At 47.1% G+C, this 24,435-nt stretch overlaps 2 protein-coding genes across 2 annotated transcripts in view; both read left to right on the top strand.

The window, feature by feature from the left end:
* Window positions 1-403: 403 nt before the first annotated feature.
* On the top strand, window positions 404-15,975 carry LOC138771139 (ribosome biogenesis protein BOP1 homolog). Its single transcript, XM_069950636.1, has 15 exons — window positions 404-451; window positions 550-673; window positions 6,692-6,713; window positions 6,810-6,828; window positions 6,959-7,000; window positions 7,550-7,585; window positions 8,691-8,729; window positions 9,694-9,744; window positions 14,253-14,300; window positions 14,482-14,529; window positions 14,688-14,735; window positions 15,111-15,161; window positions 15,418-15,450; window positions 15,728-15,775; window positions 15,895-15,975. The coding sequence occupies exons 2-14, from the start codon at window positions 590-592 to the stop codon at window positions 15,771-15,773; spliced, it is 567 nt and encodes a 188-aa protein (XP_069806737.1). The 5' UTR covers window positions 404-451; window positions 550-589; the 3' UTR covers window positions 15,774-15,775; window positions 15,895-15,975.
* The window catches only part of LOC138771136 (aspartic and glutamic acid-rich protein-like), an 88,518-nt gene continuing 80,018 nt past the window's right edge, over window positions 15,936-24,435 (top strand). The window contains exon 1 of the mRNA XM_069950627.1: window positions 15,936-15,977. The gene's annotated coding sequence lies outside the window, so the exon portion shown is untranslated. The remainder of the gene's footprint in view (window positions 15,978-24,435) is intronic.

Raw genomic sequence — 24,435 nt, 5'->3', positions numbered from 1 at the left:
ATGGCCGCCTATGGCAAACTGTGCACAATAGTCAAGATGAACCTGAGCACTAAACCCCAAAAGAGACCTGAACCCTACACAGGCAGAGCAGGCGGGAAAGTAGCGGCAGATATGTAATAATAATCACTTATTACCCTTATATAAAACTATTAATACTATAGTAATTATATGGGACAAACTATTCTTATAGGAAGGGACTGAAACCTTTTGCTTGATGTTTTTTTTTTTTTTTATAGCAACATTATCAAATACCAGTATAAATCATAATAAAATACTACAGCCGAGCGCATACACCAAGATTTTATTCACCATAATCCCTGCCAATGGCCGACTGTTCATTGTATGGTTAGTACAAGTGTTTGTATCAAGATGTTTAAATAAAGATTATTGAAAATCATGATGTAATTTGTTTACAAACCGGACCCTTCAGAGCTTTATTAGGAGTTGGACTGTAAGTACACACATCCATTGGCTCCTGGTATTTTTTTTGTTATTTTCTATTTTTAATCAGTTTTCTCCATGTAATCTTTTATTCTCTCACACACATAGGCGATTTGTGCGAGATTGGTGATAGAAGAGATTTGGAGACATGGAGGAAGAGATGACCATCATCTACGGCGAGGAGGACCAGTTCGTGGAGGATACGGACTTTCCCGTTATCTACGAGGAACATGTGAGTGAGAATTCCCCATCCAGTATAGCAGATAGGATACACTGTGGGATGCTTGTATAGAGATGGGGTTGTGTACATAGTGGGGTGTCCTGTCCAGGAGTATCTGTACCTGTAGATACTCCTCCCTGATCACATGACCACATAGGTGCCCCCCCCCCCCATAGGAGACAGTGGTGATGGGAGGAGATGTGTAGAATGGGGAGCTATAAATACCTCACACCCTGTTACTTATTCCCCATGTTCAACCATTTCCCAACTGCCATTTTGCCATCTTCCATGCAGGGGGCGGGGCTTAGTTGGCCATGATAACTGCTGGGTGGTGGCTGTGGTCTATGGCCGGGCTCATGCACTGTGTGTGTTATGTGATCTCCAGCACCTCTGCGGACATAGGAAGGAATATACTCCTATAAGGTAGAGAGGGAAATCACATAGCACACATAAGCCATGGGCCTGGCCTAAGGGCACGTTCACACTTACCGGATCCGCAGCGTATTCTCCGCTGCGGATCCGCAGCAGATTTCATTTAAATAACTGAACACAGCAACAAATCTGCACGATCAAATCTGCTGCGGATCTGCGGCGGATCCTGTAGGTGTGAACGCACCCTAAGACTTTATCCAGATGTGCAGTAATATGTGACAATGCTATCACTGGATCAGGATCTACTGTGTGATCTCTAAGGTTGAATAAAAATAATAATATTATATATATATATGGTACAATATGGGATTTGTAGTTCTGCAACTTGAAGCTCTCCTGGTTACATAACTACAAGCCCCATTCTCATGTTGTGGTGATGGTACAAGTTGTAGTTATTCATCCAGGATGCAGAAGTACAACTCCCATGATCATGTTGTGGTGATGGTACAAGTTGTAGTTATTCATCCAGGATGCAGAAGTACAACTCCCATGATCATGTTGTGGGGACAAAACGTTATGGGAGTTGTAGTTTCCCAACTTGGAGTTCTCCTGGTTGCATAACTACAAGCCCCATCCTTATGTTGTGGTGAAAGTACAAGATGAGAGTTGTAGTTCTGCAATCTGGAGCTCACCAAGAGGCATCACTACAACTCCCGTCATGTAATGTCACCAGGGCATAATGGGAGTTGTAGCTGTGCAACAGCTGGGGAGCCACAGTAGATGGAGAGTCACAGAGGGGGTGACGGTGAAGCCTGCAGTGAAATCTCCCCACATTACGCAGCTGCTGAGATGCTGACATACAAAGGGGGTGCACAATGTCCCTCTACAGATCTACGGGCAGATGGAGAAGCCCACCCCTTGCACAGCAGCATCTCTTCCACACTGTAATGGGGGGGGGGGATTCCCCTAGAGGCTTCCCCGTCTGCCTGTAGAGCCGGGACGTTGTCAAGCAGCACAGGTATGGACCCCCGCAGTGCACAGCAGCCCGGCCATCCTTTATAGCGGCCGCCAGACACAGCGCTGTGAGCGGTAAGGAACTGTGCCGGTCACTCTCCGTGTGTGAGGCAGCATGGAGCTCCGGATTTGCCGCAAATAGAGGAGAGCGCACTGTAACAATCCCGGCATGGTACAACTGTTTATTGATATGTAATTACACAATCACCATGTCAGCAGGGTTCTGTGTATTGTCTGCTAGATATGTTCTAAGAATAAATGTTATTTTTTGCATGATGACTGGAGTACTACTTTAAATAAAAATAAATAAATATATATATATTACAATGCCCTCTGATTTATTGTTAGGTGTAACATACATTTACTGCCAAATAGCTGCTATACTGTAGACCCCAAACTGTAAGGCCCCATTCACACGTCCGTGTCAGTTTTTACTGTCAGGAAATCCTGACCGGGAGGCCTCAAATGTCATCAGGAAAGTATCCGGATTTCCTGATGAGAAAAAAAAAAAGTGTTCTCAATATGGTCTAGTATGCCAACATACATGACAGGTACCCTCACAGCCCCTAGTGTACCTGGATGGCCACAGGCTGCAGCAGTACATCTCCCAGCATGACCTGTCAGCAGAGCATGATGAGAGTTGTAGTTCTGCAACCGGGATGGCCACAGGCTGCAGAAGTACAACTCCCATCATGATACAAAGTTCACCACGCTTGCAACAAAAACTTTTTCAAAAATGCTTTACTGAAAGTATCCTTTCCTTCCTTTTGCAAGACAACTCAAATAATGTTGTAAAAACATACAAATCACCCAAAGTGCTCATTACGCGGACCGCATCTGGTTACTGGATACGATTTCACTCCTCTCGGAGCTCATGGTTCACCATTTGCATCACCGGAGTCAGATAGATGTGCAACCATGCAGCCGGATGGTCATTTCAGGAGTGTTCCTCCCTTCTTCACGCATCTAGATCGGGCAGCGGGCAGCTGATGTCCGGTCCGGGGGGGGGGGGGGGGGGGCGGTTGGGGGACACGTCGGACCGCCCGGCGGGGGGTGGGGGGTCGGTTGGACTGATCGGGCGGCGTGCAGGTGATGTCCGGTACGGTGCTGTCCAGTGGGGGGACGTTGGACGCCGTGACGTGGTATCAGGCGGCGGGGGTGTGTGCCAGGGGCTGCGGGGGTGCCGGCGGGCTCTCAATCGATCCGTAATCCCGGGCACTTTCCTGATCTAAATCAGGAAAGTGCCGTGATTCCGGCGCTCCCATAGACTTCTATGGGGGCGTCCGGGCCGGAATTACGGACAAAAATAGGACATTAAAATCCTATAAAATCCAGATATTTTTTCCAGAACGGACACCCTTCCGGAAAAATCTGGAAGGGTGTCCGTGACTAATTAAAGTCTATAGGTACAGAAATCAGGAAATCCGGATGTTTTTTCCAGACGTGTGAAGGCGGCCTAAGGGCGAGTTCACTTCACACTGAGTAAATTCGGCGGAATTCCTCAGTGTCAAGCAGCTTCTCTATCGGAAGGCTTGCGCACCTCTGCTCTCTGCTCAAAAATTGGCATGTCAATTCTTGGAGCGGAGAGTGGAGAAGAGAGGAGACACTGAGGCTTCCCCCACAGAATTCCTCCAAATTTACTCAGTGTGAACTGGCCCTAAGACCAGACTGACACGTGTGCAGTGTGAACACAGCATTTTTGCCCTGACAGGTCCCTGAGTGAGCAGGGGTAGTTTGGTGCACCTGACATAGGGTCTATTAGGTACAAAGCTGCTCCCTACTATCTCCATCCTCCTACCCTGCACATTCAGGATGAGCAGACCACCATTCATCTACAAGCAGTATACATATGGGGGCTGGTCTATACCATGCAGCAATACTGGGGTTTTAGTTTTTTGGAAATCCAGCCTAAATGCAGCACATTCTGTTTTTTCTTTAAGGGTAGTTTCATATCTACAGATCCGCAGCGGATCTCGCGCTGCGGATTCGCAGTGAGAACCGCTGCAGATCCAGTACCATTGACCCCTATGACAGCACATACTTGCAGCGTTATTGACATCCCACTGTGAGTATGTGCTTTAACCCCCTGCCACCCACAACGCATCCCCGCCACCCGCATCCCCGGCCGTATCACTGCCCCCATCAAATCCGCCGTCCACATCCCCGGCCGCATCACTGCCCCATCAGCCCCGGCCGCATCACTGCCCCCTTCAGCCCCACTGCTGCCCCCATCGGATCCACCGCCTGCATCCTGCAGCCCGCCCCAAAGAGCATACATTACCTGCTCGGCAGCGCAGCTTCAGTGAGGCTCCCGGCTCTGGTCCCGCTCAGCCGATCAGTGCTGCCGTGCGCTAATCGGCTGAGTGGGACCAGAGCCGGGCGCCTCACTAGAGTCACGCCGCCGAGCAGGTAATGTATGCTCTCGCCGGCGGGCTGCAGGATACAGGCGGCGGATCTGATGGGGGCTGCGGGCGGTGGGGCTGATGCCGCCGGAGATGCAGGCGCCGGGGCTGATGGGGGCAGTGATGCGGCCGGGGATACAGGCGCCGGGGCTGATGGGGGAAGTGATGCGGGCGGTGGGGCTGATGGGGGCAGGATGGGGGCGGTGGGGCTGTGTTGTGGGCGGCAGGGGGTTAAGGCACATACTCACAGTGGGATGTGCTATCATAGGGGTTAATAGTATTGGATCCGCATCGGTTCTCGCTGAGGTCCGTGAGATCCGCTGCAGATCCGGTAGGTGTAAAGCTACCCTAAGGGAACATTCACATGTACTGTGTGTGCTGCAGATTTTATGCTGTGAATTTTATGTTGCAGATTTCTGCTGTGTAGATTAGGGAAATAATTGACTGAGCACATAGAAAATGCTATTTTTTTACTGTCAGGAAATCCTGATCAGGCATCAGGAAAGTATCCGGATTTCTGACAGTAATCTGTTTTTACCTGGTGCGTCCTGAGGTCCGGGGGGGGCGGAGGGTGCGTCCTGAGGTCTGGGGGGGGGGAGTCCGAGGGTACGTCCTGAGGAAATCCGGGTGGTTTTTCCGGACGTGTGAAGGGGGCCTAACTCTGCAAATGGCCGTCAGCAAAGACCCAGGCTTCCCTTGTATTCTCTCTCTATCACCTCTCTGCCGGTGTCTGCAGCTCTGTACCTATGGACCTGACAGATTCTCCTGAGCTGTGATTGGTTGCTGTGGGAAGCCGACACTAGTTTCAGTTTTAGGCTACGTGCACACAATGTATTTTTGTTATGACAAGAACGGCCATTGTTGGCAATTAAAAAAACGGCCATTCTTGTCCTAAAACAATGCACTGCATTGAACTCTATGCGATCAACGGCCGTTGTTCACACTGTGCACACATTGTATTGTATGGCCATTCTGACGGTCGAACATTACACAGACGTATATGGTTACTTGGATTACAGGCACACAATCCAAATAGTTAAAACATTGTCCGTTGTTGGCAGTGTCAAACATCAGCCGCTGTTTTATTTCTGTGTGTTAATGTTGCTTTACAGATTGATAACTCTATTGTCACTATTGTCCTCAGTATTTCTGTGGTATTGCAGCACATTTTCTGGTGAAGTGAATAAAAGTGAGTTGTAATACCACATAACACCTGAGGATCAGCATGGCACTGTTCTTGAAATAAATCAGCAATGTTTTCTAATTCTGGAAAACCCACATAACCCCCCACATCTAAGATAAAAGCTTAGACTGATTTGTTAGATCTTTGTCGCATTTATCACCCCCCCCCCCCCCCCCAACAAAAGTGACAAGTAAAGTTACAAATTATGCCATAAATAGGGTATGCAGCATATAGGAGAGTTTTCTATGCAGCAGAGTGATACAATATGACGGTATATTACCCCAATGTGTACTGGATGGAGATTGTAATAAAATTATCCACAGACACCGATTACTCATCTACCTTCATTATATTCATCTGTGACGCTGGTTTGGGGAATTTGGATCAATATTGGATCAATGGCAAAATTTTCCAATGGGAAGGTGGTCATGTAGCATATAAAAAAAAAGCAGAATTGTCTCAGAAATGGATTGCCACAGTCAGGTTTGCAATATCTCTCTTGTTGTTCAAAAGTTATCAACAGAAAGTTGCTTTGTGTTTAGGATCAGTTCTGTGTTTAGCACCATGGACAGCACACTGAATATGTCAAATAGCTGTGCATCACAGGGAACATTCCCAGTTGCTATAACTCTCTGGGGGACATTTATGAAGACCCTCGCCGGTCTTACATTAGGATCTGCAACCAATTTCCCCAACAGATTCACGAAGAGACGCACGCCTCTTAGTGAATCCGGCCTGCCTTACGCAGATGTTGATTTCTGCCATGATTTAGGCCTGCGAGCTGGTGTAAATCATGGTAAATCAGGCGCAGGAGTAGGCCATGTCCCCTCCCTGTCTTGCCACGCCGCCTCTACATTAATTATTTTTATTTTTTTATATTTAATATCTAAAATCAGCACCCCGCCTCTTTTTGTGTCTAATCCTGGATGAGCACTATAATAGTGCCCCCACCTACGCCCTGTCCCATCCAAGCACATAGGTCAGATGGACACAGAAGGAGGTCTCATGCTCAGCAATATACCAATGGCCTCTGCTTACTCTCTCTATTTCCTATTTCAGGCTGGACTGGATGACGGCGAGGGTGAGTTTTGTCTATAATATCTCTATGTATCTATGTATCTCTACAATATATAAAGCAATTTTCTAAACTAACACTTTTCTATTTTTTATTCTTTAGATGGAGAATCGGATTTCGGGTTAGTAAATCTTTACTGAAGATGTAAAACTTGTGTGACCCTATAATTCCTCCCCTATAGACCCCGATCATCACTGATGTCTCTAATGTGTTACTGGTTTTCACTATGTTCTCTATTCTATCACTAACAGGAGCGACATCGACGACATCGAGGAGGATTCGGACGATTGGGAGTAAGTATCTCATAGTCTTGTTTTAAACAACAAGCCTATAAAAATTAGTGTCATGAGCTTTTTTTTTAAGGGGTAATTCAGCAAAAAAAAAAATTCTTTCAAATCAACTGGTGCCAGAGATTTGTAATTTACTTCTATAAAAAAAAAAAAAATTCCAATACTTATCAGCTGCTGTATGTCCTGCATGAAGTGGTGTATTCTTTCCAGTCTGACACGGTTTCTCTCTGCTGCCATCTAAGTCTGGGACAGTAACTGCACAGAAGCAAATCCCCATAGAGAACCTTTCCTACTTTCCAAACTGGAAAGAATACCACTTCCTGAAGGACATTCAGCAGCTGATAAGTAATGGAGGACTTGGGATTTTTTAATGGAAGTAAATTACAAATCTCTAAATCTCTGGCACTTTTCTGGCACCAGCTGATTTGAAAGAAAAAACTGTTTGCTGAACAATCCTTTCTACTCCCTTCTTTATGGTGAGGTTCTGCCAGAAAACTGATGTCTCTAATGTGTGTTTGGTTCTCACTGTCTTCTCTATTCTATCACCAACAGCAGCGACGACATCGATGAGCGTCTGGAGGATTTGGAGTAAGTATCTCACAGTAAAATACTATAGTAATATAATCAGTCACATACAAGTTTGCAGGGGGTCTCATCTTAAACAACAAATTTACAAAAATTAGTGTTTGGAGCTTTCTTTTTTTTAAAGGGGTAATTCAGCAACAGAAAAAATAAAATAAAATCAACTGGTGCCACAGAGTGCCAGAGATTAGTAATTTACTTAAAAATCTCAACTCTTCCAGTACTTATTAGCTGCAACATGTCCTGCAGGAAGTGGTGTATTATTTCCAGTCTGACACAGTGCTCTCTGCTGCCACCTCTGTCCATGTCATGAACTGTCCAGAGCAGCAGCAAATCTCTATAGAAAACCTCTCCTGCTCTCCAGAATAGTAAGAATACACCACATCATACAGGACATACAGCAGCTGATAGGTAATGGAAGACTTGACATTTTTTCATAGATTACAAATCTCTGGCATGTTACATTACTTCCATTGTTTTCTAGCAAACCTTGCAGCATTTGGTTTAAATGATGTGTTTTTCTTGTGTCTGATTTTGTGGTGTTTTTCCCCATAGCAGAGCATGTGATTCTCTGGTTTCTCTTTAACGCTGGATTTACACATGGCAGTTTTTTGGAAAGCTGCCATTGCAGTTTTTGAGCCAAAACCAGAAGTGGATCAAAGTAATGGGTACAATAAAGGAAGCGCTTATATGTCTCCTACCTGCCGGATCCACTTTGGCTCAAAAATTACAGTGGCAGATTTCCAAAAAAAACTGCCTTGTGTGAAACCAACCTCAATCACATGAACTGTAAAGTGAAAAACAAAAACCTTAACAAAACACACAACACATATGTAAAGAAAAGACGCCATACCTAGAGCACACACCAAGGTCCCAAAGTGACGAAAAACACCAAGTAGACAAAATCATTGATGGCGGTGACTTTCACATCTCATCCCAAATCCCCAGTACAGCGCATTTATAGTCAGATCATCTGGTATAATAAATCTGGGCCAGTGGATTTCCAATGTACATGTTTCTATAAAACCTCCCCCAACATGCAGCACCTGGAGGACTGACTAATATCCCCTTTATAATATGCAATTATTATTATTTTATTATCATGTAATAGGTGGAAGATGGCCGTGATGGACGCCCCGTGGATATTCAGGTAATTACATGACATTTAAACAGCTAAAAAATCAAATACATCATTTTTACAATAGTTTTCGCCCCCGCTCGCACACATCTCTGTCCGTGCCATAGACTCCATTCTATGGTCGGGTGGATTCCGCCGTACACCCAAAGAATTGACTTGTCAATTCTTCGGTTGGATGACGGAATCTGACCGACCATAGACCGCAGTCTATGGCACGGGTGGAGATGCGTTCCAGCGCAAGTGAAGAGGAAAGTTTTCTGCTTCAGCTGTGGCAGAATAGGAGCAGAATTCAAGCGGAATTCAAACCCCATTGACTTCTATAGGATTCCCCTGGTGGAATCGGCCTAAAAAATTGACGTGTCAATTCTATGTCGGAAGGCGGATCCGCGGCAGAAAATTCTGCTGTGTGAACAACAGAGTGGAAATCCCATTAAACACAATGGAACATTGCTCTAGTCATATTTTATGGGAAGAATTTCAAGTGGATATTTAGGGTGTGTTCACATTATGGAATCCGCACGGATAACCTGCCATGGATTCCACTGCTCGCATCTCCTCCTGTTCCATTAACTCCATTCTATGGTCAGGGGGGATTCAGCCATCCACCCAAAGAATTGACATGTCAATTCTTTGGGCAGATGGCGGAATTCGCCTGACCATAGAATGGAGTCTATGGGACAGGTGGAGAAGCCCAGGGTGCGAACCGGGGCAAGCGGCGGAATCCACTGGAGATTATCCGTGCAGATTCTGAAGTGTGAACACACCCTAAGAGTGGATCCCACTTTAAATTCCTGGCCTATTCCTCAATGTGCACATCCCCTTAATGGGAAAACTAGCAGTGATGACAAGGGGTTAATAAATATCCGTGATGGATTTCATGTTCTTATTGAGCGGTCACAATAAATAATATTTTCTGAAAGTTTGAAATGGGACCAAGTACCAATCATCCTAACCAACCCTATGTTCTCTGTTCTAGAGACGACAAGTACCTGCTGCACCGTTGGATCCCGAGCCTGGAGACCATCGTGTAAGTATGAAGAAGCAGCAGAGATATAATCATCCATCTACATGATATCGCAATATGAGTCCATTTATATCTGTGTTCCCCACCAAAAACCCACATATGTATATTCCCATATTCCCAAAAACTATGGGGCAGATTTAACACACGAGCTGGTTTCTGATCTATATACAGGGAGACTGACGAAGAGGAGGAAGATGACGCGGCTGCGGACATCCCCAGGTGAGGGCTCAAAGAATCATATTTTCTATTTATTTTAACTGCATCTTCCCCTATAGGCTCCGATCATCGTGAAGATGTTTCTAAATATCATTATTGTCTCTTATTAAAGGGGTACTCCGGCGCGTGGGTATTTTTTTAGATACGGCCGTGTAGGGGGTGGTTATGGACGGCGGAGGTCACTTACCTCCCCGGTTCCAGCGCCGGGTCTCGGATCGCGCCGCCCCGTACACCCGTCCCACGGGCCGCTTCCTGGTGTGAGCTGCCGCATGAGACGTGACGTCTCCAAGCAGCTCACATATTCAGCAACTGTAGCGGAGTCCCGCCTCGGCCGCTGAATGGCTGAGCTGCTTGGAGACGTCACGTCTCATGCGGCAGATCACACCAGGAAGCGGGCGCGGGACGGGTGTTCAGGGTGGCGCAACCCGGCGCTGGAACCGGGGAGGTAAGTTACCTCCGCCGTCCAAAACCACCCCCTCCCCGGCCGTATCTGAAAAATACCCCCGCGCCGGAGTTCTGCCAGAAAACTGATGTCTCTAATGTGTGTCTGGTTTTCACTATTTTCTCTATTCTATCACTAACAGGAGCGAGGACGACACAGAGGAGGATTGGGAGTAAGTATCTCATAGTCTCATCTTAAACAACAAGTCTATGAAAATTAGTGTTAGGAGTTTTTTTTAAAGGGGTAATTCAGCAAAAAAATTCTTTCAAATTAGCTGTAGCCAGAAAGTGCCAAAGATTTGTAATTCACTTCTGTTAAAAACATTCCCAGTACTTCTCAGCAGCTGTAGGTTCTGCAGGAAATGGTGTATTCTTTCCAGTCTGTTGCTCTCTGACATCTAAGTCTGGGACAAGAACTACCCAGAGCAGTAGCAAATCCTTGATAGCCTGTTTGAAAGAAAAACTTTTTTTGCTGAATTATCCCTTTAATTTTACATTAGTTGTATTTTTTCTAGCAAAATTTGAAGCATTTTATTTAAATGTAAAACTAAAAATGTAAAACTTGTGACCCTATAATTCCTCCCCTATAGACCCCGATCATCACTGATGTCTCTAATGTGTCTTAGGTTTTCACTATCTTCTCTATTCTATTACTAACAGCAGCGACATTGACGACATCGCGGAGGATTCAGATGATTGGGAGTAAGTATCTCATAGTCTCGTCTTAAACAACAAGCCTATTAAAGTTACAGTGTTAGGAGATTTTCTATTTTTATTTTTTTAAAGGGGTATTTCAGCAAAAAAAATCTTTCAAATCAACTGTTGCCAGAAAGTGCCAGAGATTTGTAATTTACTTCTATTAAAAAATCTCCAATAGTTATCAGCTGCTGTATGTCCTAGAAAACCTTTCCTGCTGTCCAGACTGGAAAGAATACCACTTCCTGCAGGACATTCAGCAGCTGATAAGTAATGGAGGAACTGGAATTTTTTAATGGAAGTAAATTACCAATCTATAAATCTTTGGCACTTTTCTGGCACCAGCTGGTTTGAAAGAAAAAAAACTGTTTGCTGAACTTTCCTTTCTACTCCCTTCTTATTGGTGAAGTTCTGCCAGAAAACTGATGTCTCTAATGTGTGTTTGGTTCTCACCATCTTCTCTATTCTATCACCAACAGCAGCGACGACATCGATGAGCGTCTGGAGGATTTGGAGTAAGTATCTCATAATAAAATATATTATAGTAATATAATCAGTCACATAGGCATGTTCGCAGGGGGATCACGTATTAAAAAACAAACCTATGAAAAACAGCATTCGGAGCTTTCTTTTTTTTAAAGGGGTAATTCTGCTGAAAAATAAAGATAAATTCTTTCAAGTCAACAGGTGCCACAGAGTGCCAGAGATTTGTAATTTACTTAAAAATCTCAACTCTTCCAGTACTTATCAGCTGCTGTATGTCCTGCATGAAGTGGTGTATTCTTTCCAATCTGACACAGGGCTCTCTGCTGCCACCTCTGTCCATGTCATGAACTGTCCAGAGCAGCAGCAAATCCCCATAGAAAACCTCTCCTGCTCTCCAGACTAGTAAGCAAACACCACATCATGCAGGACATATAGCAGCTGATAAGTAATGGCAGACTTGAGATTTTTTTATATTTTTTATAGATTACAAATCTCTGGCATTTTCTGGCACCAGTTGATTTGAAAGAACTTTTTTTTTTTTTTTTGCTGAACTACCCCTTTAATGTTACATTACTTCCATTGTTTTCTAGCAAACCTTGCAGCATTTCGTTTAAATGATGTGTTTTTCTTGTGTCTTATTTTTGTGGTGTTTTTCCCCATAGCAGAGCATGTGATTCTCTGGTTTCTCTTTGAAGCTGGATTTACACATGCCATTTTTTTTGGAAAGCTACCATTGCAGTTTTTGAGCCAAAACCAGAAGTGGATTGAAAGTAATGGGTACAATAAGGGAATCGCTTATATGTCTCCTACCTGTCGGATCCACTCCTGGCTTTGGATTGGAGCTAGGGAAGCAGTGGCACCTTACAGGTTAGGCCACATCTATAAGACACTTACAGGTACACAGGAGGGATCTCAGGCCTAGCAACATCCCCTTGGGTATTTTAAAGGGGTTATCCAGCGCTACTGTTGTCTCCAGATTGGTTGGGGTTTTGAAACTCAGTTCCATTGAAGTAAATGGAGCTTAATTGCAAACCACACCAGAACTGGAGACAACAGTAGGGGGAAAAGTGGCCATGTTTTTGTAGCGCTGGATAACCCCTTTAAATAATGTCCATTGGTTTAATATAAAAAAGTAAGAAGACTTTTTTTTTTTTTTAAAGGTGAACTCACATAATATACATTATACATAGTTTAACCAAGATTTTGTGCAAAATTGTCACAAAAACATTCCAACCCAAATGCCCAGTGCTAACAGCGCATTTATAGTCAGATCATCTGGTCTAATAAATCTGGGCCAGTGGATTTCCAATGTACATGTTTCTATAAAACCTCCCCCAACATGCAGCACCTGGAGGACTGACTAATATCCCCTTTATAATATGCAATTATTTATTTTTTAATTATGTAATAGGTGGAGGATGGCCGTGATGGACGCCCCGTGGATATTCAGGTAATTACACGACATTAAAACAGCAAAAAAAAAAAAAAAAAATCATTTTTACAATGTTTTTTTTTTTTTTAAACTTGCTTCACCCCATAAAAGCATAGAATAAAAAGCGATCATATGTGGCCCAGAATGACATGTCAATTCTTTCGGGGATGACACGGACAGTGATGGGGGTCGAGCGGCAGAATATGCGGCGGGTTATCCGCACAGATTTCATAGTGTGAACGCACCTTAAGAGTGGATCCTGCTTCAAATTCCTTATCTATTCCTCAATGTGCACATACCCTTTAAGGGACGGCTGGCAGTGACGACAAGGGGTTAATAAATATCAGTGATGGAAGTCATGTTCTTATTGAGATGTCATAATAAATAATATTTTCGGAAAGTTTCAAATGGGACCAAGTAACAATCATCCTAACCAACCCTATGTTCTCTGTTATAGAGACGACAAGTACCCGCTGCACGGTTGGATCCCGAGCCTGGAGACCATCGTGTAAGTATGAAGAAGCAGCGGAGATACGATCATCCATCTACATGATATAGACTGACAATATTCATTTATATCTGTGTTTTCAGCCCCAAACTCACCTAAGTATATTTACACATCCCCAAAAACTATGGGGCAGATTTAAGCTCCTATTCCACGGGGCAATGCAGAGGAGCAAACGAGAGCTGTCAGCGCGGGGAGCTGCATGGGGGGGGGGGGGGGGGGGGCGGCTGCCCGGGTGATTGCTAGATCGTCCGGGCAGCCCATAGCAGATAGTTGCGTTCTGCTGCCACTACTCCTGTTCCATGGTGCGACGGCAGCATATCGCTGTTATTCTGTTTGTTTGTTTTCCAACATGTTTGAAAGACAAACGACGCAACGATCAGCTGACCTAAACAATGTCGCTGACCTTTGCTTTCTATTCCATGGGACGATTATCAGCCGTAGCAGCCAATATTGGCCGAATACGGCCGATAATCGTTCAGTGGTATAGGGCTTTTATATATGTGCAGCCCTGGGAAAGGGGCACAAAAAGCTGTGGCCTCCATCTGCTACTAATTTATCATGGTTTATGCTGAAAGACAGGAAAAAATCAGGGCAGAAACCTACACCTGCTGCGGAGCACTTGTAGATTTCTGCAGCTGCCTTGTGGTAGGTACAGGTCCTGCTGGATTTACACCGGTCCTAATAAATGTCTATAAATATTTATACACACAAGCTGGTTTATGTTCTATACAGTGAGACTGACGAAGAGGATGAAGATGATGCGGCTGCGGACATCCCCAGGTGAGGGCTCAAAGCTTATAGTATTGTGAATACATATTCATTTTTTTCCCCATACTGTATAGAGAGAGAGAAGCGGCAGGAAGACCAGATGTGTGTGTGTGTGTGTATATATATATATATTTATATATATATATATACATACATACATACATACACACACTGGTATATGTTCTCTACACAGTGAAATCGACGACGACGAGGAAGCGGACGCGGCTGCGGACATTTCCAGGTGAGGGCTCACAGCTTATAGTATTGTGAATACATGTTCATTATATTTTTTACCATACTGTATAGAGAGAGGAGCAGCAGGAAGACAGGATGTGTGTATATATATATATATATATATATATATATATATATACAAGCTTGTTTATGTTCTCTACACAGTGAAATCGGCGCCGATGAGGAAGATGACGCGGCTGCGGACATCCCCAGGTGAGGGCTCAAAGCTTATAGTATTGTGAAATTGTGAATACATGTTTATTTTTTTCCCATTCTGTATAGAGAGAGAAGCGGCAGGAGGGCAGGATAGGAAGCGCTGTTGTTAGACAGAGAATCATATTTTTCTATTTATTATAACAGCATTTATTCACATTACAAACTGCTGACACTGTGACATAGTTGTTAAGGTCCCCATACACTTTATACTTTAGCTGGCTGTACCCGTAATATACAGTACTATATGGTCATTGTATAGAGCAATGTACAGCTCACTACATTACTATTGCAATCACCTTCTTTACAATAAAATATTTAATGTGTAATATAAGAATATATTTATATATGAGATGATTTACGTTCTATACACAGAGAAGAAGAGGACGACGACGAGGACAAAGGGACGGCCATGGAGATCCCCAGGTAATGAAACAAAACTTATAACATTGTGAAGCAAGGAATTGTTATGTACCATCCTGTATATAGAGAGGGGGGGGGGGGGGCTCTATTTGCAGGTGGAGTCTAATTTCTATTGTGTGTAATGGTGAACAGTATATTACTGCAGGTGTGAATAGAGCTGGTAAAAGAGCATTGTTTCTATATAATGTGCTCAGCAATTCTGGTTTCCTTACACTAACCATTGATTTCCCTCCATTTCTTGGTCATTTCTCCTCGGCAGAAGCAGCAGCAGAAGGAGATCCATCTTATCCAGGTAAATATAAGGGATGATACACTTACATGATAACACTCCTCTATTGCTGCACTGTATATCCTCATGTCATCACTATATATTATATTATCAGTCACATATAATAACCACGAAAGGCCTCATGTCCATAATACAGACATACAAGTGACATGGTGCCGCCTGTATCTCCCCCACTAGGATAGCACTGAGTCCCCTCTCTCCAGTGTAATGTCTATTCCCCATCACTGCTGACGGGTCTGATCTCAGGAAAGTCATGCTGGTTTTTCTCTTTCCCTTATAGACTGCGGGCGCTGTTCTGCTGCTGCTGCGCCACCAAGGAGGAGTAAAGGTGAGTACCCAAAATCCCATCACACCTCAGATCACTTTTATCCTGACTGTATATTCATATGGAGCCTATATATGTAACCTGTCATTATTAACACATTGCTTGTTATATATCCTATCTAGATAACACCGGCCCGCCAGAGTGAGGAGAAGACACCCGACCATCTGGAGCTGTCTGGAGGAGGAGGCGTCCGGAACATCAAGTGGTAAATGGGACGCCAATAACATCCGGAGGATACATTTACCACACATGGGGGAGGAGGAGCCCCCTTTTACCATCAGAGATAGGAGGAATAGACACTCACAACACCTAGAGGGGTCTGGAGGAGGTGCCCTTAAAGGGGTTATCTAGGAAACTAAAAAGGCGTTTCCTTCCTCCCTGGCTTCTCACTTCTGGTTTGGTCTCCTCTCACACTAACACCTTCTTACCTGGCAAAACGGAGGCGGCCTGAGACAGTGGGCCAGGTACTTTGTTGCGATTGTTGCATGCGGGTGAAACCAGTGGCGGACAATGTACAAACAATGTTGCCGATGTCATCACAACATTGCGTGTACATTGACCACTGCTGGCGGCGAGTTTCACCCACATGTGGTGATCACACCATAGTACCTGATCTACTGTCTCAGACCTTTGCCAGGTCAGAAGATGTTGGAATGAGATGAGTCCGAACTGGAAGTGAGATGCTGGTAATGGTGGAAATGTCTTTTCAGCTCCCCAGATAACCCCTTTTAACATCAAGTGGTAAATGGGGCGCCAATAACATCAGGAGGATTTATTTACCACATATGGAGGAAGGAGGAGCCCCCTTTTACCATCAGAGATAGGAGGAGTAGACTCTCACAACACCTAGAGGGGTCTGGAGGAGGTGCCCTTAAAGGGGTTATCTAGGTAACTAAAAAGGCGTTTCCTTCCTCGCTGGCTTCTCACTTCTGGTTTGGTCTCCTCTCACATCAACACCTTCTTACCTGGCAAAACGGAGGCGGCCTGAGACAGTGGGCCAGGTACTTTGTTGCGATTGCCACATGCGGGTGAAACCAATGGCGGCCAATGTACAAACAATGTTGCCGATGTCATCACAACATTGCGCGTACATTGACCACTGCTTGCGGTGAGTTTCACCCACATGTGGTGATCACACCATAGTACCTGATCTACTGTCTCAGACCTTTGCCAGGTCAGAAGATGTTGGAATCAGATGAGTCTGATCTGGAAGTGAGATGCTGGTAATGGTGGAAATATCTTTTCAGCTCCCCAGATAACCCCTTTTAACATCTAGAGGCAAATTAGGGGCCGTAACATCAGGAGGATTTATTTGCCTCACACGGGGGAAGGAGGAGCCCCCTTTACAATCAAAAATAGGAGGACTAGACTCTAAGAACACCTAGAGTGTCTGGAGGAGGTGCCCTTAAAGGGGTTATCTAGGTAACTAAAAAGGCGTTTCCTTCCTCGCTGGCTTCTCACTTCTGGTTTGATCTCCTCTCACACTAGCACCTTCTTACCTGGCAAAACGGAGGCGGCCTGAGACAGTGGGCCAGGTACTTTGTTGTGATTGCCACATGCGGGTGGAACCAGTGGCGGTCAATGTACAAACAATGTTGCCGATGTCATCACAACATTGCGCGTACATTGACCACTGCTGGCGGTGAGTTTCACCCACATGTGGTGATCACACCATAGTACCTGATCTACTGTCTCAGACCTTTGCCAGGTCAGAAGATGTTGGAATGAGATGAGTCCGAACTGGAAGTGAGATGCTGGTAATGGTGGAAATATCTTTTCAGCTCCCCAGATAACCCCTTTTAACATCTAGAGGCAAATTAGGGGCCCATAACATCAGGAGGATTTATTTGCCTCATATTGGGGAAGGACAAGACCCCCTGTAAGATCAGTAACTAGAGGAAAACACTCCCTTAACACCTAGCGTGATATACAAGAGTCTGCAGGAGGCACCACTAACATCTATAAACAAATTAGATGAATTTGTCTTCAAGATTCATTTGTGCCAGATGGGACAAGAGGGAGAGAGCTACTCACCCACTTATGCTATCAGTGGTAGGGTTGACATTAGCCCCCAATGAATCCATGGTGAGGCCCCCTTTCTCCAGTTTATCCTGCTTTTTCCAGATAAAACATACACATTCTGAAATTATTTTATATTAGTGTTACCCTCTAAGCCCAGAGGAGGGGCAACTCTCCAGCCATGGCTCCCTCGAGGTTTCCCCCACAGGGGGTTTTTCCTCGCCTGAGTGCTGGAGGGTGACTCTTTGTGAGTTGGGGGTCATTTTCGGTGTCATATTATTTTAAATAAAATTACAATCTTTTGACACCTAATTACAATGTGTTGTCTTTATTTTGCTTCTTTGGTGTCACTTATTTTGCTTCGGAGTTTGAGGTCTATCACATATTGCAAAGTCATAAAACTACCCATCTGCCCACTGAAGAAACCCCTCCATCATATCATCGCTGGCTGTAGAACGGCCGATATGTCTCTATGAGATCACTATACAAATGGGAAATTCATGAAAAAGGATCAGGACATTTGCTTTAATACCCTTGTGGACAGTGGCCCATGGAGGAGGCTGTTTAGGACACAGAACACCTTTATCTGTATGTGTATATGTGTGTATGTATGCTATATAGTATTGTTGCAACTGTTAGTTTACACTAATTACAGAAGCCAAATAGCCAAGTAACTTCAAATAATAATGCCCCCTTTCTCAGTAACAATGCTCCCTGTAGTCAGTAATAATGCCACCTATAGTCAGATATAGTGCCCTCTGTGGCCATTAATAATGCCCCTTCCACAATAATAGTGCCCCCTGTAACCAGATATGTCTCTTATAGCTCAAGGCAATGCTTCTTGTAGCCAGATATGCATCCTTATATTCAGATGTGCCCACTGCAGCAATATATGCCCCTTGTAGCCAGGTATACACCCCTGCAGATATACTGTATGCCCCTTGTAGCAAGATGTAACTCCTGCAGCCAAATATTGCCAATTATAGCAAAGTATGCCCTCCCCTCGCAACCAGATATGAAGATATGCCCTGATGTAGCATGATAAGCCCCACCTCATGTAGCCAGATATGCTTGTAGCCAGGTATACCCCCCTGCAGATCAGGGGCATAACTAAAAATGGCTGGGCCCCATAGCAAACTTTCCAAGAGGGCCCCCCCCCACTTCCCAGCTACTGGGGAAGAAATGAATGTGTAGTTTCGGCCACATACATTGGCTAAATCTTTTTTTTTTTTCTACGTGATTTTAAAATTTTTTAAATATATAAACAAGTTGGCACATTAAATGATCTGCATATTGCCTGTAGTGATTCTCGTCATATGATTGGTAGGTAAAAGCTTCAGACAATGCTCATTTAACATATACAGCCATACCAGACCTGACCAATACCGCCATACTGTGTCTGGAAAAACCGCCATACCAGACCTGACCAATACCGCCATACTGTGACTGGATAACACCGCCATACCAGACCTGACCAATACCACCATACTGTGACTGGATGACACTGCCATACCAGACCTGACCAATACCACCATACTGTGACTGGATAACACCGACATACCAGACCTGACCAATACTGCCATACTGTGACTGGATAACACCGCCATACCAGACCTGACCAATACCGCCATACTGTGACTGGATAACACCACCGCACCAGACCTGACCAATACCGCCATACTGTGACTGGATAACACTGCCATGCCAGACCTGACCAATACCGCCATACTGTGACTGGATAACACCGCCATACTAGACCTGACCAATACCGCCATACTGTGACTGGATAACACCGCCATACCAGACCTGACCAATACCGCCATACTGTGACTGGATAACACCGCCATACTGTGACTGGATAACACCGCCGTACCAGACCTGACCAATACCGCCATACTGTGACTGTATAATAGCACCATACTTTGCTGGATAACAGCCTGGTACTGCACTATATATCCTATCTGGCACTGCACGTGTGTGTATATGTATATAGATCAGAAGCGAAATTGGGGGGGGGGGGGGCAGGGGGGCGGTGGCTACTGGGCCCATTCAGGCAGGTGTGGGCCCCCTGTTCCTGGGGGCCCCACTCAGTCACCTGATGCTGCCCCTGGCCGGGGATGTTATGCTCTCTCCTCTCTTCCTCCTGGAGTCACATGATGCACAGCACGCTGAAGCTCCGCCCCCTCAGCTCCTCCACTGCTCTGCATAGTGTTGTGTATGGGGAGGGGCGGAGGGGCCGCCATGTGATGAGAGGAGCCCAGGGATCCTGCTACTGTATGGCTGCCGGGTGTATGGCTGACTGAAGAGGAGCAGCAGCAGCAGCTGACTGACTGACAGTGAGTGATCATCATCATCAGTGTGTCTGTCAGGTTGTGTGTGCTGTAAGTTGTAGGGGGTAGACTGAGTGAGGGGTAGTACAGACAGTGCCATCTTACCCACTGGGCATGGTAGGCGGCTGCCCGGGGGTGCGCGTCGCTGGGGTTTCCTGTACCGGAAGTCCCGGCCTGGGCGCACACTGAGCTTCCGGATGTGTGCGCTCCCTGAGAATCCCCCGGGGAGCGACGCATCAGCCGGGGCAGAAGAGGAGAGGAAGCAGCGATGGGGGAGCGCTGGTAGGTGAGTTGGGTGTTTGTTTTTTTTATCTGCTGTGCAGGGGGGAGCAATCTATAAGGGGGGGATACGGGGGAGCCATCTATAAGGGGGGAATACGGGGGAGCCATCTATAGGGGGGGATACAGGGGGAGCCATCTATAAGGGGGGAATACGGGGGAGCCATCTATAGGGGGGATACAGGGGGGAGCCATCTATAGGGGGGATACAGGGGGGAGCCATCTATAGGGGGGGATACAGGGGGGAGCCATCTATAAGGGGGTGATACAGGGGGAGCCATCTATAGGGGGGATACAGGGGGGAGCCATCTATAGGGGGGATACAGGGGGGATACAGGGGGGAGCCATCTATAGGGGGGATACAGGGGGGAGCCATCTATAGGGGGGGATACAGGGGGGAGCCATCTATAGGGGGGGATACAGGGGGGAGCCATCTATAGGGGGGATACAGGGGGGAGCCATCTATAGGGGGGGATACAGGGGGGAGCCATCTATAGGGGGGGATACAGGGGGGAGCCATCTATAGGGGGGGATACAGGGGGGAGCCATCTATAGGGGGGGATACAGGGGGAGCCATCTATAAGGGGGTGATACAGGGGGAGCCATCTATAGGGGGGATACAGGGGGGAGCCCTCTATAGGGGGGGATACAGGGGGGAGCCATCTATAGGGGGGGATACAGGGGGGAGCCATCTATAGGGGGGGATACAGGGGGAGCCATCTATAGGGGGGATACAGGGGGAGCCATCTATAGGGGGGGAATACGGGGGAGCCATCCATAGGGGGGAGCCATCTATAGGGGGGATACAGGGGGGAGCCATCTATAGGGGGGGAATAAGGGGGAGCCATCTATAGGGGGGATACAGGGGGGAGCCATCTATAAGGGGGGAATACGGGGGAGCCATCCATAGGGGGGAGCCATCTATAGGGGGATACAGGGGGGAGCCATCTATAGGGGGGGAATAAGGGGGAGCCATCTATAGGGGGGATACAGGGGGGAGCCATCTATAGGGGGGGATACAGGGGGGAGCCATCTATAGGGGGGGATACAGGGGGGAGCCATCTATAGGGGGGGATACAGGGGGGAGCCATCTATAGGGGGGGATACAGGGGGAGCCATCTATAAGGGGGGAATACGGGGGAGCCATCTATAGGGGATACAGGGGGGGGCCATCTATAGGGGGGATACGGGGGGGAGCCATCTATAGGGGGGATATAGGGGGGATACAGGGGGGAGCCATCTATAGGGGGGGTACAGGGGGAGCCATCTATAGGGGGGGTACAGGGGGAGCCATCTATAGGGGGGGTACAGGGGGAGCCATCTATAGGGGGGGTACAGGGGGAGCCATCTATAGGGGGGGTACAGGGGGAGCCATCTATAGGGGGGGTACAGGGGGAGCCATCTATAGGGGGGGATACAGGGGGAGCCATCTATAGGGGGGATACAGGGGGAGCCATCTATAGGGGGGGATACAGGGGGAGCCATATACAGGGGGGAGCCATCTATAGGGGGGGATACAGGGGGGAGCCATATACAGGGGGGAGCCATCTATAGGGGGGGATACAGGGGGAGCCATCTATAGGGGGGGATACAGGGGGAGCCATCTATAGGGGGGATACAGGGGGAGCCATCTATAGGGGGGGATACAGGGGGGAGCCATATACAGGGGGGAGCCATCTATAGGGGGGGATAAAGGGGGGAGCCATATACAGGGGGGAGCCATCTATAGGGGGGGGGGATACAGGGGGAGCCATCTATAGGGGGGGATACAGGGGGGAGCCATATACAGGGGGAGCCATCTATAGGGGGGGATACAGGGGGGAGCCATATACAGGGGGGAGCCATCTATAGGGGGGGATACAGGGGGGAGCCATCTATAGGGGGGGATACAGGGGGGAGCCATCTATAGGGGGGGATACAGGGGGGAGCCATCTATAGGGGGGGATACAGGGGGGAGCCATCTATAGGGGGGGATACAGGGGGGAGCCATCTATAGGGGGGGATACAGGGGGGAGCCATCTATAGGGGGGGATACAGGGGGGAGCCATCTATAGGGGGAATACAGGGGGGAGCCATCTATAGGGGGGGAATACAGGGGGGAGCCATCTATAGGGGGGGAATACAGGGGGGAGCCATCTATAGGGGGGGATACAGGGGGGAGCCATCTATAGGGGGGGATACAGGGGGGAGCCATCTATAGGGGGGGATACAGGGGGGAGCCATCTATAGGGGGGGATACAGGGGGGAGCCATCTATAGGGGGGGGATACAGGGGGGAGCCATCTATAGGGGGAATACAGGGGGGAGCCATCTATAGGGGGGGATACAGGGGGGAGCCATCTATAGGGGGGATACAGGGGGGAGCCATCTATAGGGGGGATACAGGGGGAGCCATCTATAGGGGGGGATACAGGGGGGAGCCATATACAGGGGGGAGCCATCTATAGGGGGGATACAGGGGGGAGCCATCTATAGGGGGGATACAGGGGGGAGCCATCTATAGGGGGGGATACAGGGGGGAGCCATCTATAGGGGGGATACAGGGGGGAGCCATCTATAGGGGGAATACAGGGGGGAGCCATCTATAGGGGGGGATACAGGGGGGAGCCATCTATAGGGGGAATACAGGGGGGAGCCATCTATAGGGGGGGATACAGGGGGGAGCCATCTATACGAGAGGGGGGGGGATACAGGGGGGAGCCATCTATAGGGGGGGATACAGGGGGGAGCCATCTATACAAGGGGGGGAGCCATCTATAAGGGGGGATACAGGTGGGAGCCATCTATATTAGGGGGGGATACGGGGGGGATACAGGGGGGAGCCATCTATAGGGGGGGATACAGGGGGGAGCCATCTATACAAGGGGGGGGGTAACAGGGGGGAGCCATCTATAAGGGGGGAATACGAGGGAGCCATCTATAAGGGGGTAATACAGGGGGAGCTATCTATAAGGGGCCAATACAGATGTGCAGTGTGTAGAGAGATGAGGATGGTGACAGAGTGTGGAGCCTAATATGTCTGTCTGGCAGATTCTGTGGATTCGTGGCTCGGAGAAGTTCTCATAACGGCACAGGGCAAATGGAAAAGAAGATGAAAAGGGAAGAACTCCGATCAGAGAAGACGTCTCATGTGAGTCACTTGATGTATCTGCACTGTAATGTATATGGTGTACAGAACCTGTGTAGAGCTGGGTACCTCTATATGACTGGATGAGGTGATAGTGATCTGTGTACAGTGGATTAGTCAGTAGCAGCGGTGGTGTTAGTCAGTATGCGGTGGTAATATTTGTTGCTTGTTATCTGGCATATATATAGAGAAGGGCAAAACAACATGTCTCATATAGACAGAGGGGCAACAACATGACTATTATATTATATATGAACCATGTTGTTTCCCTGTATTCTGTATAGATGAGACATGTTGCACTGGTGTGACAATAAACCCTGCAGATTGCTGTTGGAAGTGCTGTCTCCATTGCGTTTTTTGGATACTTTGAAGCCAACCTGGTCTGGTTTGGTGCGGCACGCACGCACGGTTATTTTTTGTTTTTGCGCTGCTGAAAGACTGTATTGTGAATTAAAGTTTATGTTAACAATAATTAGTATTTTTTATTGTACGTAATTGTACTGGCTAGGGGCGGGGTTGCAAAGATGGGGGGGTTTTGATGGCGGCGGCCGCGGGGGGTGGGGCCCAATTCGCACCTCTGCCCAGGGGCCCATAATGCTGTTAAGACGGCCCTGAGTACAGAGCGCCCCCTTCCTGATGCTGGAGCCTGGACATCTGGCAGCAGCTTCACTGAACTAGTTTTAAAGCGTTGCTGTCATTTCAGGGTCATTTTTCTGAAAACAATAACTATAAATAGTACAAGCGATTCTAAAGAGGATGTACCACCAGGTACATCCTCTTGAATTTAACACACCGATAGAACGGCGCCATCATGGAGAAGCCGATGCCGTGGTCCGTTTTTCGTGTACGGTGCCGTTCTATCCAGAGGTACCGGCCCGCGCTAAAGCACTGCAGGTCGGCCGACCCGCC

The sequence above is a fragment of the Dendropsophus ebraccatus genome, chromosome 13 (assembly GCF_027789765.1).
Source record: "Dendropsophus ebraccatus isolate aDenEbr1 chromosome 13, aDenEbr1.pat, whole genome shotgun sequence".
NCBI lineage: Eukaryota > Metazoa > Chordata > Amphibia > Anura > Hylidae > Dendropsophus > Dendropsophus ebraccatus.
The sequence above is the reverse complement of the archived record's forward strand: the minus strand, read 5'-3'. Positions and strand labels throughout refer to the sequence as shown.

Excerpts from the sequence above, each read along its gene's own strand:
- LOC138771139 (XM_069950636.1), top strand. The coding sequence starts at position 590 with ATGGAGGAAGAGATGACCATCATCTACGGCGAGGAGGACCAGTTCGTG. Across the intron at positions 7,586-8,690 it reads GAGCGTCTGGAGGATTTGGA|GTGGAAGATGGCCGTGATGG; the intron begins GTAAGTATCTCA and ends ATCATGTAATAG. Across the intron at positions 8,730-9,693 it reads GACGCCCCGTGGATATTCAG|AGACGACAAGTACCTGCTGC; the intron begins GTAATTACATGA and ends TCTCTGTTCTAG.